This window comes from Xenopus laevis, chromosome 9_10L (genome assembly GCF_017654675.1).
Source record: "Xenopus laevis strain J_2021 chromosome 9_10L, Xenopus_laevis_v10.1, whole genome shotgun sequence".
Taxonomy (NCBI): Eukaryota; Metazoa; Chordata; class Amphibia; order Anura; family Pipidae; genus Xenopus; species Xenopus laevis.
This window is the reverse complement of record NC_054387.1, coordinates 22,887,436-22,900,582: the sequence shown is the minus strand read 5'-3', so window position 1 is coordinate 22,900,582 and position 13,147 is coordinate 22,887,436. Positions and strand designations below refer to the sequence as shown.

The 13,147-nt window shown below is 37.0% G+C and overlaps 1 protein-coding gene across 1 annotated transcript in view; it reads left to right on the top strand.

Moving 5' to 3' along the window:
• sdk2.L (sidekick cell adhesion molecule 2 L homeolog) overlaps positions 1–13,147 on the top strand; it is a gene marked incomplete at its 3' end in the record, with an annotated part of 338,143 nt that overhangs the window by 212,053 nt on the left and 112,943 nt on the right. The window contains 1 exon segment of the mRNA NM_001097930.1: positions 6,542–6,701. Coding sequence (NP_001091399.1) covers positions 6,542–6,701 — 160 coding nt within the window.

Sequence of the window (13,147 nt, the reverse complement as noted above, 5' to 3'; positions counted from 1 at the left end):
TCTAAATAAGCAAATAAGTAATTGTAACAATATAAGATAACAGGACCTTGGGAAAAGCTAGACTCACAGCTTAAAGGGCAATTCACCTTCATTAGCAAAACTGTAATAACTGGAAAAAACAACGAACATGGTAATTAGGGGTGTGGCCAAAAAAATGGGCGTGGTCAAAAAATCTCACCACAATACGCACAGCAACTTTTTGTTTCCAAAATGTTGGGAGGTATGCCTAACTGCTAGTTGATCCAGAGGAAGGCAAACTCCCCCTTTGAAATTCCTTCCTGACTCCAAGACGACAATCAGACCAATCCCTGGATCTTGCACTATGTACTATGAGGTATCTTCCATAACCCTGTATTCCCGCACTTGCCTAAAGGCCATCCAATACCTTCTTAAAACTATAATGCAGGGCTGTCCAACTGGTGGCTGGATGTGTAAAATAACAGAACAGAACCCAACTTTCTGCTTTTCAGATCTCTAACTCTGAGTTAGTCAGTGGCTATAAGCGGGGCCACATGGGACATAACTGTTCAGTGAGTTTGAAATTGATCCTTAGCATTCAGCTCAGATTCAAAACAAACAGTTATTACCCATGTGCCCCCCATCAAGTCACTGATTTGTTACTGCCTGATAACCAGTCAGTGGAAACCAAGAGGGCTGCAAAGCAGGAAGTAGTGTTCTGGCTATTATGTTAGACATCCAGTAACTCCAGCCTTCATACATTACATTTTTGGATAACTATCTATATTAGAAACATTTTTTATTTTGTACAGCCTATCTATTTACCCACTTTTTATATGGAACAATTCCTTTAATATGACAACTTTTTTCACATATGAGTGATAAATGATATCCCTGCAGTGAGCAACAGTCATCTGGTCTTTTCGTGTGCTACCACCATTGATGTGGACATGGTCTTGTGGTAACATGGGTGTGGTTTAAAGTGGATGTGGTTTAAAAACAGGGAGTGGTCATCACTTGCTTCCATTATCAGCCCTCCACAATGTAGGTCAGAAAAATTCCGGCCCTCTGTACCACAGAAGTTAGACAGCACTGATCTAATGTATCAGCCAGCACAACGGATTCATAAGAAGTGTACAAGATATGGCCTTGAAGCATGGCTTTAAATGGGTCCTAGTGAGTTCTTTGTGCCAACCAGAAACATAACTATAATCTACTGACCATCACAGTAAAATAATTTGAGGAGCCTTAATCCTGAAAACATTAGGGAGGGCACTTGGAAACTGTTTACCAGTCACGATGCCCACAGGCCCGTCTGTCACTGAATTTATGTCTGCAAAACTCGATGCATAGGCCAATAGTATCTGCTACAGTATATCCAGATTTACCATTGAAGAAAATGTGATACATTTTCAAAGCCTACTATTATCAAGTATTTATAATGCTCCAATATATTCTGCAGCGTTGTACTGTAGAACATGCAAATGCTGACCAATACAGGAGTTAAAAGGAACTTGCTTTTCATATATTTGCGTGTGTGTGTAAATATAGCTGTGCTGGCAATACGACTGTATTTGTAGCCTCTCTGGCTCTAAGAAGCATGCTTTTCTAACTCCTGGTAAATACATATTTCAACAGTTTATATCTCTTGAATGGAGCATAATGTTTTATTGGTTTTAAAACATCATCTTAAAGAGATCTTAATGCTGCGTGAGTCCTTTGTGGCCGAGTTACAGCACCTTAGGGACAGGCATTGTTTTTGTCTTTTTATCATATTTTCTATTGTAGCCTTTCGTTACCTGGACCTGTGAATGCAACCATTATCCTCCAGCTCAGTGACATCACAAGTATGAGATAATGACTAAAAGACTAATCAGGAAGGTGGATTTGCTTAATTAAGATGTAAAGTCTTTATTAATGGTAATCAGCTAGGCCTTGTTGATGTCAACAGTGTTATAATGTATAATATAATGGTATAATACACTGTGTTCCTGGTTCTTGAAATAAAGCAGAAAACCAATGTATACTAGTTGTAATGGTGACTCAATTTCACTGTGTTTTAATTTTTTCAAGAGTGCCTGGTTGGGTGGGGGGCGAATTGTTTTTTAAGCTAAAAATAGTGTGGGTGAAGAAATGATTTATTTTATCTAATAAAACCTCAAGATTGTGTGATATGGCTCTGCTCTAAAATACAACTATAATAGTAATCCCAGTTCTGTTAAAAGTGCATTGCTTGGCAACTTTTTCCAAAGGTAATGGGGATTTATAAGTAAGTCAGCTATAGATATTAACACAATGGATAAAATAATGTCCTCAACGATATAAGGAGTTAAGGTGGCTATAAATGGGCAGATTTTGTTGCCACTCTGTGAATAATCCTATTGATTAAATAATAATTTGAACGGACAGTTAACCCATCCATGGTAAATGATATGTGAGGACACTTACGTTGCATCTTTTTTGTATAGGCAGGTGAATATGTTAAAACCTGTCCAATCGACTGTTAGGATGATTTTGTTGAAACAATACAATTGTATGTACCCCATCAATGTAACCATATGTAGACGATTTTTTTTCAGATTGTGCTAAAATCAGATGTTTCAAAAATATGCCCATGAATGGCCACCTTAAGAAAGGTGCTATGAGATAAAAGAAGCATATGCAGAGATATAGTAGAAAAATGTCAGATATATGGTCAATATTTAGACATGAACAGATATGATTACTCAGATATGAAGTACAGTTGCTTTATTCTTATCATTACAAGCTACTGTATATCATGACCTGGATAAATGAAAACCTTCATGATGACACAATATAAGGGATGAGTTCAGCGTGAGTCCAAAACATTGTTACTGAGATACTGGGTGTACGTTGACTTTTTCAACTGTAATACAAAAGTGAGGAAGAAAAACAGTTTTGGGATTAAAATGATTAGCTCTTTCCATATTACAAAAAAGTAAACTGGACATCATGGGTGAGGCAGGGCAAAAGAAAAGGATGCAATGATGCCACCACAAGGCACACAATAAAAAAAAAATATTATTTGGACACACCTACAAGGTAAAGTGGCTATGTACTAGTTTTTATTACAACAAATACTTGGGATGCTTATATGAGATTCATAATCCCTTTCGGTAGACATTGGTTACTAAAAAGTTACCATTCAGATGGCTGATAAGCTTCAAAGACTGTCTCCACATTCACAATTTTCTTCAATTTCATAATTTTATGCTTTACTAATCTAATTCCTCTGTGGAAGGGGCTCTATCTGTTTGCAATAACACTGTTGTTTGGACTGTGCATCTTTAGTTCTTGATAGAGTTTTCATTATTAGTAAACTGCACGGCCTACACTACACGGCCTACACTATAGAAACCATTGATACATATATGGCACATATCTGATCTAGATTGATCAAACTGGTAAACTAGTTATGTGGCATGTTTTGCAACACTTTTTCCTACATTCAAACAATTGCTTAAATAAAAAAGCTCCAAAACGTCTTGTTTAAAATGGTCAGAAGGTGGTCAGGTGAGAAATATTGCACAAAATAATTGCATTCTTCACGTACTGCCAAACTGCATTTGGTCAAGGTATATAAACCAAGGTATACAATTCTGACTCATGCAAAATGTAATTTCCACGACTGCAGGCTTGTATGTTTTGTTTCTCTGAAGCAAACAAGATTAATAGACAAAGATTATGGGTAAAGAATTGTTTTGAGCGGATATTTAGAGGTTTTGTGTAGGAAAATAAACAATAATGGAATGGAAAACTGCTTGGGATAGAACATGAATCTTGAACATAAGATAAGGTTCAGTGTCTCAGGGTTAAAAGCAGATAGGAAATGGTATATGCCACTATGTTTTGTATCTGTACGCATGGTTCCTCATGTACTGTATTGTGTGCTCCTATCTTTGAGTCATAAAAGAGATAGCATATCGTTTGATTTCTTATGAAATCTGTATCAAATTGGCTCATGCACTGATCTATGGAGAAAAGAAGCCTAGGATGGTTTCTGTGCACTTTACAAAAGGCTTTCTCTTTTCAGAATTTGGCATCAAAGCTTCTTAGTGATTTTGTCAGAATATGATATACAATGCCTAGAAGGTGCTAAAATATTTATTTAGGGCTTTAGGTTTGTTGTATAGAAGGATTTTTTTTGGAATACATAAAATATTGCCATGATTTCATTCTGGATGTGCCCCTTTTGGCCTAGATGTATGAGTTAATCTCCATTGTGGAAAAGTACCTGTTAATCGTTTGTAAACTCGAGATTTAATAAATATGAAGTTGTTAATATTTCCTAATTGGTGGCTACTTCTGTGTCATAACGCAGAGCAAGGCCACGGGGCAACCCATGGTGATACCACACCCTTGCCCATCTGGTATAATTAGCAGTAGGTGCAAAGGGGAAGGGGCAAAGAGAGAAAAGGAGATGATCCAATAATGTCATGGTTATATAGTGTTCTTCTGTGTATAATGTCCTGAAATATTTTTTTGGTTACCCTATGAATTTGACATCAAAGCATACAGCCAGTACTTGGCTAACTGAAGTTTTAAGAGATAAATATTAAAGTGAATAGAGGGCAGGTTTATGGGTTATTTTCATCTGATGCACTAAAACACTTTTTTTTAATAGTAATAAACATCCCCATAGTTGCTTTACTTTGTGGATGGAACTTTACTAAAGCCTTGCTGTAAGGGGAAAACATGCATAGCTGACAAGGCACGTCTATTGGGCATCTTCACATATTAACAAAAAAAATGCTTTTTGGTCATAGAAAAATTAGGTTTAATAAGAGCTTCCAACCTCTATTAACTAACAAATGTTACTTTATGTGTTAATACCTAATCAAATAATTCACATGATGGTCCTGATCAAAATACTGTGCTCTCTGTTTACATGCACAGAACAGGATATTTGTAACAACATTTCCAAATTCCAATTTTTGAACCAAATATTAAAATAACTAAAATAATTAATTATTCGTTCAGTACGGGACCAATGTAATGGTACAAGCTTTGATTTATCTTGCCAATGTAAAGATATGTTACAAATTCTAACAATCCATAATCCATTGTGTCGACAAATTTGGAACGATGGTTTAAATTTTTAGTCAAGTTGATTTCTTTAACCCACCCAACTATACAGTATAATTATAAACAATGCTGTTTTCTTTCAGTTAAAATAACAGTTTGTATGGCACAATCAGCTCTGGAATTGTGGTAAGGACAGAAAAGCTTGAACTCAGGGCAGAATTTATTTTAGGGAGTGACAGGCATCTTACTGTAATAAAATATAACGTTGCATTAGTGTTTCTATACTTTTTATTTTAGCATTTCATGTAACCCAATTCATGTCTCTACAACTACCTTGTGTAGTGTGTGTTCAGTAAACCCATAGATGTGCAAGTGACGTCATTAGCCAACCTTGTTTTTTTGACTAAAATGATAAATTTGAGGTTTATTAAGGGGCAGATTTACTAAGCTTGAGTGAATAGTTCGAATGCAAAAATATTCGAATTTCAAAGTATTTTTTTGGGTACTTCGACCATCGAATTGGTCAAATTCGATCGAATTCGATTGAATGGAATGATTCGAACGATTCAAAGTAAAAATCGTTCGATTATTCGACCATTCGACCATTCGATAATCTGTCTCTTTAAAAAAAACTTCAACTTCATACTTCACCACATTAAAGCTACTGACCTTCCAGAGCACTTTTCTAAGTTTTTTTTGATCGAATAAAAATCATTTGATCGATCGCTTAAAATCGTTCGAATCGATATTCGATATTTGAATTAGAAGGATTTTACTTCGAGGGTCGAATTTGAAGGTTTTTTAACGCTCGAAATTTGACCCTTGATAAATCTGCCCCTAAGTGTAAAAAAAACAAAACTTCTCCAAGTATAAGCAGTAAAGGTCCCACAGAAGTCAATGGGAGCTGCACTTAATGTGTTGGACTTTTTTTTTAGCCTTTCCGATTTTTAGAGGTTCAATTGTATGAAAAACTCAGATTTTTAGAGGTTTTAGAGGTTTTCATATTCTTTAGTGCATCATTCGATTTTTTTTTTTTTCATTTTCATGGTATTAATGGTTTTATAGAAATATAGTCAATGGGAGCTGCACTTAATGTGTTGGACTTTTTTTTTAGCCTTTCAGATTTTTAGAGGTTCAATTGTATGAAAAACTCAGATTTTTAGAGGTTTTGGAGGTTTTCATATTCTTTAGTGCATCATTCGATTTTTTTTTTTTTCATTTTCATGGTATTAATGGTTTTAGAGAAATATAGTTTCATTTTGAAACCAATACCACTATAGCTCCAATACCACTAAGATTCGACCTTTAATAAATGGGCTTCAAACTCTAAACACAGGCTTGAGAAAAATCACTTTACTGGAAGGGATTTAGATGAACTAAAGCAACTTTTTAAATGTTAGTGGGTTCTGGGAATTATAGTTTCACAGCATTTGGATTCAAGTTGGATATACCTGCTCTAGATCCTTTCCCATTAAAGAAGAAAATTAAGATTTCTATTGTTATATTCATTGCCATCTATTGCTGTTCTTTCACACAGATGATGTTCCCCCATACTTTAAGACTGAGCCTATCCGGAGCCAAGTCCATTTGGAGGGAAACCGGCTGGTACTGACCTGCATGGCAGAGGGAAGCTGGCCATTGGAATTTAAATGGCTGCATGATCACAAGGAACTAACCAAATTCTCCCTGGAATACAGGTCTGACCCCTTACCATACATTACCCCATGTCTTGCTAAGATATTGTTATACAGAGTGTCTCATAATTGCCTATCTGACCTAGAAAATTGCTAGCATACCAAGGACAAACTAATTAATACACGCACAAAACACTTAACATCCTGCTCTGATGCAAGGCTCAGTATCTCCCATAATCCTCCTAAAGCCTACAGCTTTGTCAGTTTTATCTGCAACACTAGGTAGTGATTATCCTATCTCTAAAATGAAAGCTCACATGAATATATATTCTAGCAATACAAATACAATTAGATAAAACAATCCATAATTCCCATCTCTTGGATGGATGTAGACAGGATAATCTTCATTCCTTTATTTTAAATGCAGCAAAGTTGGTGGGGTTTGACATGGACTGGTATCAAGCAGGGGGATACTTGGGTATTGAATGTTCAGACTGGTCCATGAAATGTAAAATGATTTTTGGGATATGGACAAAATTAATATATGGGTTAATACAATACAGATACAATAAATACAAGTATTTATAGGACTTTTGCATGTGACCAGAGGGACAGAAGCCAAATAACTAAAGAAACTACCTCTTTACACTGCCACTAAGGCATAAACACCAGTTCCTTGACTACACCCCACTATTATTTTAATGACTGTACACATGTAGGTGTTGATTAAAGCACTGTGTTCAAGCACCTTTATAGAATGATATAGGGGTTGGCATAGGATAGCCTTTAGATGTAAAATTAAGCTCTGGATCAATGTCTGATTTGGTCATCAAAGGCATTAACTATCTTACATTTTAAACTTCATGAAATGCAAATTAATGCACATTTACATTTGGGCAATATGTGTTTTAGGTATGGTTTCCCTTTAGGACTAGGCCAGTTAGTGGCATCTCTAAAGGGTCTTGGGTATCACTCACACAGAATGAAAATAGCAAGTCTAGATGTACACCAACGTCTGCATTATAACAATATCCTCTGCAATTTCTGTAATATTTCCCAATACATACTGCAAAATGTTTGTGGAGATTATAAGAACATCTCGATGGAATTTTGATTTTAATTTAACATTTCGTTTTTGTTCCTTTCAATTCCTACTCCCTGATAGACAAAGCTTACTTGTAATAAAGAACAGAGGAAGCACAGAGTATGATCATAGTGAGCACAGCAGCCTGGCCCATCCCTTATCCAAAATGGTAAACACACTGGCACACAAGGAACTTTATGCAGGGTTACCCCTTGCGTTTATTAAGTGCGGACCAAAACGCAAGGGGTAACCCTGCATAAAGTTCCTTGTGTGCCAGTGTGTTTACCATTTTGATGTCATATTGGAGGTCGCCGGACTCCTAGCACTGAGCACCAGGAGTTCTGGTTATCCAATCTCCAGGAGTGTGCTCTGCTTCACTCTTTGTCAGTCCATCCCGTATCCACCAAGCGTTTATAAAACCCTGCTGTAATAGAACCATGGCAACTGACTGTGTCCCTCAACTGTCTAGATTAAGCCCTACAATCCCTGAGCACTTCTCAAGTATGAAAGTATAAATCCAGACAAGTGCAATGCAAGGAATACAGATTAACACCTAACCCCTGCTTTAGTGACATTATTTTAGCTGCACAAAAAAGTACATAAAAACCAACCACCAACATTAAAGACGTGTGAGGGGTTAATTTACTAAAAATCGATTTTATCTCATTGTTTCAATAAAAAAGCTTGACCAAACTCCCATCTCTGATTTTGCCTTATTTATTAATAAAATCACTCAAATAAATCGGATATGTAAAAATTTCAATAAATTCAAGTGAAAAACAAAATCATATGGTGTTTTCTGACTTTTCTCCCAAATCACTTAAGTTTTTCTGGTATTTGGCCGAAAACCCCAATTTTTTGTATAATTGTCTAAACCCGGCGCAAACCACATTATCTTCAAATTGGTATAGGGACATCTCCCATTAACTAATACATGACCTTGACAGATCTAAGAATGCGGATTTTCAGATTTGTGCTTTTTGCAGCATATAATAAATCTTGAAAAATTCAGGGTTTTTTTCCACAAAAAGTTTTTGCCCCAAAAGCCTGACCAGAAATGGCTTAACCCCCTATATGTCAGATCTATATATAACAGTGTTTTTCTTCCAGGCAACTACAATTTCTGTGCATGTGTGCAGGGCAATTCTCCTTTCCACCTGAGGCTGCTCCCGAGATGCCGTCACCCTCGCTCCCCAGGGCTTACCGTTCTTGCAGGGGCCTCATTGCTAATGCAGAGAGAGAAATTGAGGTATACCAAATGTTAGGAAAATAACTATTTACAAGTTCTTCTCCTACCAATTGGTATACCTCCAACTTGTCCCAACCATAACTGGTCTCTGGGAATACATAGGGTGGACTTACTGGGATTTGTACATGTGTGCTCTTTTACTACTAACAGCAAAAGTGAAGTGAAGCTACTATGTTGAACTTCATCTACCATGGTCAACTTTGACTTAGCTTCAAAAGGCCACTGTTCTCCAGGCTGTGACAGAAGTCTGTAAAGCAAATAACACACTTGCTTTCCAACAAGCTACACCACCTACACAGTCTGCAAACTGGGGCTACCCCCGCCCAAACAGATATGCAACTTATTTTGGGAATTTTGTTGTCCTTTATTATTTAAATTAGAGACTGTGAATTTTTTATTATTTTTTAAGTTTCAAGGTTGAAATATTCTTGATATGGTCCCTATATTATTGTACTTCTCTAATAAACGTACTCTACATACCGGTATATCTTCAGGCACAAGCATCTTCATATTTTCTCCTACTCTGAATAGAATTTGTGCTTCCAAAAACTAAGCAGCACAAAAATACACATTTTAAATAACTTACCAATGTGATATCCTCTTTACAAGGATTTAATCAGCCATAAAGTGCGGCATTTCATTTTTTTCTCCTTCATATCCAGTCTAAGCTAATGATACCAAACATAATTCCATTACGAATATGAAGTTACAGAGAGTGCAGCATCTGCAGATTTTCAATGAAAAGAAAGGATTTAGACAGAGTGTTATCACTCTGATAAAAATTACATCTATCTGCGTGTGGAACATAAGAAAGACATTTCCTTTCAGCAGGTATTTTTTTAAGAAGGTGTAAGTTACTTCCTATTAACCTTTGAATAGTCCAGCAGACCAGTGGCCGTAGGACGTTGCAATACAACCCCTTCTCCCAACAATCCAAGGGTAAATAACTCTGATGTGTTGGCGAGACAGGATTCAGCAGCTGCAACAGGAATTAATACACAGGTGATTAGCATATATTAATAGTGAGAATTAATGGCTTGGTTGCCAAATAAAAAGAGTCAAAATCCTTTTGTTCGCAAGATAAAAACATCAAATAAATTAGCTTGAAATTGAGCTGCTAAGACACTTTTTACTAACACACACATGTGATCTGATGCTTATCACTGTACAAGGATTGCACTATTTACTGATGTTAATGTTAATGACACATAATAAAGCCAAGATAATTTATTTATAAATAAATAGTTAATGAAGAAACTATAATAAATATTGTGCGACTTTTCTATTTGCTGATAAATTGCATTATTGTGATTGTATCAGTCTGCATAACTGAGGTACTCAGTCACTTGTTATGCAAAGAAGTTCAGGTATATGATCCATTATCCAGAAACTCATTATCCAGAAAGCTCCAAATTACAGAAAGGCCATCTCCCTAACTCCATTTTAATCATATAAATCCAAATTTTTAAAAATGATTTGCCTTTTCTCTGTAATAAAAAATGTATTTGATTCCAACTAAGATATAATTAATCCTTATTGGAAGCAAAACAATCATATTGGGTTTAATTCATGTTAATTTTTTTTTGTAGACTTAAGGTATTGAAATCCAAATTAAAGATCCCTTATCCAGAAAACCCCAGGTCCTGAGCATTCTGGATAACAGATCCCAAACCTAATACAATACTGTGTAATACATACACAGTGGTGTAACTACTGCGCACCGTGCCCCCCTGTAAAAAAATCTTCAGTGGCCCCTGGACGGTCAGCAATCTTGGCGGCGGCGAACCATGAGCAGGGAGATTTAACTTTAGCAGACCCCATGCTCCTCCCACAGGGTCTGCTGTATTATAGTTACATCATGATGATGGGATTTGCATTAGTAGGCTTGCATTGTGGCCAGCATTCCTTTGTTAGACCAATGTAAAAAGAGCAAGCAGATAAAGGTACTAGGGTTGCCACCTTACCCCTTTAAATCTAAACACATATGGAATACACAGCCTGCATGACTAATTAGTGATGTGCAGCCATGCATCATACATCTAAATGAATTGCTAATTAGCCATGCGGGCTGTTTATTCGGTTTTAAAGGGGTGAGGTGGCAAATAAGAAATGAAATGAAAAGGTGCACTGTTGATATTTATCCAGCACATTCATAGTAAGCTTTGTTTTAACAGAAACACAATGTCACTTTTTTTTTTTTTTTTAACAATTTGTGTTTATTTAGTTTCAAATGTACACATTTAACAACATATCACTAAGCAGTATGCATTGTACAATGAATAATATAGTGTGAAATGCCATCAATAAACATAAACAAATTAACTTTTGCAGTATCAGTTATTTGCAGGTTCTACATGCATACCCTAAACCAATATTACCAGTACACCATTCAATATAGCATAAAATACCCCTAGTGTTTTAGGAGTCTTGAGCAATTTCCGGGTCCAACCATACTGCCCATATTTTGTCAAATTTCTGGGGACAGCCCCTCCTAATGTATGTTAATTTATAGTAGGGGATAGCTTTTTCAATCAAGTTCTCCCATGTTGAGAGTTTTGGGCCCCTGTCCGACTTCCAATGTATAGCTATTGTTTTTTTTGCATACATGCATAGTAAAGTGACCAAAGTCCTCTGACCACGCCTGGGTGACACATCATCCACCTGGTTAAGTAGCATTACCATGGGGTCAAGTGGGAGAGTCATTCCTGTTTTTTCTTGTATACATTCTGCCACTTTTCCCCAAAATCGTTGTGACCTTGGGCAAGTCCACACTAAGTGTAGAAAATCAGCTGGGTAATACTGGCACCTAGGACATTCTTGACATATGTTAGGATTGATTTTGTGCAGTCTTTGGGGGGTAAAATATATACGATGCAGGTATTTAAGTTGGGTTAATCTATCCCGGCTGCTAATGACCCTATCCAAAGTGGCTTCTAGGACGTCTTCCCATTGCTCACTATTGAGTTGTGGAATATCCTGCTGCCATTTATCAAACAATTTGGGCAAATTTGTGCTACTGGCAAGCATCAGTCGGGCATAAAATAGAGACAAAACCTTCCCCAGTCCTTCTGTATGCACCAAACTTTCTACAACTCCAGGTGTAACATCCACGGTTTGGCCTCCAAATTGAGCCTCCGAAGCATGGCGCAGTTGTATATATCTAAAAAACATTGTATTCGGTAAAGAGAAGGTATTTTTCAGTTCCTGAAATGAGAGAAATGTGCCTTCTGGCATTATATCAAAAATATATCTGACGTTATACCGTGCCCACAAGTGAAGATCCGGAATAGTAGTGAACTGTTTCAGATTCGGATTACCCCAGAGAGGCATGTATTGTGAGCAGTACGGTGAGGGTTTTTGGAAGTATTTCATTACCACCTGCCATGCTTTAACAACTGTTTTCATCAATGGGGTGGCTAGTCGGGTGTAGGTTGTGCCCCTATATAGGAGATTTTTAAGTTCCTCTAGGGAGCCCAAAGATTGTGCCTCAAGCAGAATAGCTGCATTAGTCAGTGTGGGGGATTTCCATCTACATGCTATTGCTAATTGTGAGGCCAGATAATACATGTAAGGATGTGGAGCGGCCAGTCCCCCTCTCGTAGTTGGCAACTGTAGCGTCTGCAGAGAGATCCGAGGTTGCTCGCCATTCCAGAACAGTGACAACATGTGGCCATTAAGTCTACGAAAGGTTGAGTGAGAAATCGGTATTGGGGATTGGTGGAAGGCATATGTGAGTTTGGGAAGGACTATCATTTTAAAGAGGTTCACCCTGCCAATTAACGTTAAGGGCAGGAGTCCCCATTTCTATGTTATTCTTTCTAGATCCCAATGTCACATTTATAATCATGTTCCTGTATGTTCAGGATATGGACATGCTTGCTTGATTTGATAACTTCATGTTTTCATACTTGAGTCAGATGGAGACAGTTGCCATGATACAGCTGTAGTAACACTGTGGGGCTGGGATTTCCAGCCCGTGCCACTTAATCTAACAGAAGTACTTTACAACCAGCTGGTGCACAACAAGCAGAAAGTGCATAAAGACAAAGTCAGGCAGTGATTACTCATTCACTCCCTGGCATAACGCTTGCTAGCCGCTTTCGGGTTTCCATATTGCCTTTTTCTTTAAAAAATCTGACTGAACAGGAAACAATTCTTAACAGTTTTGACATGATG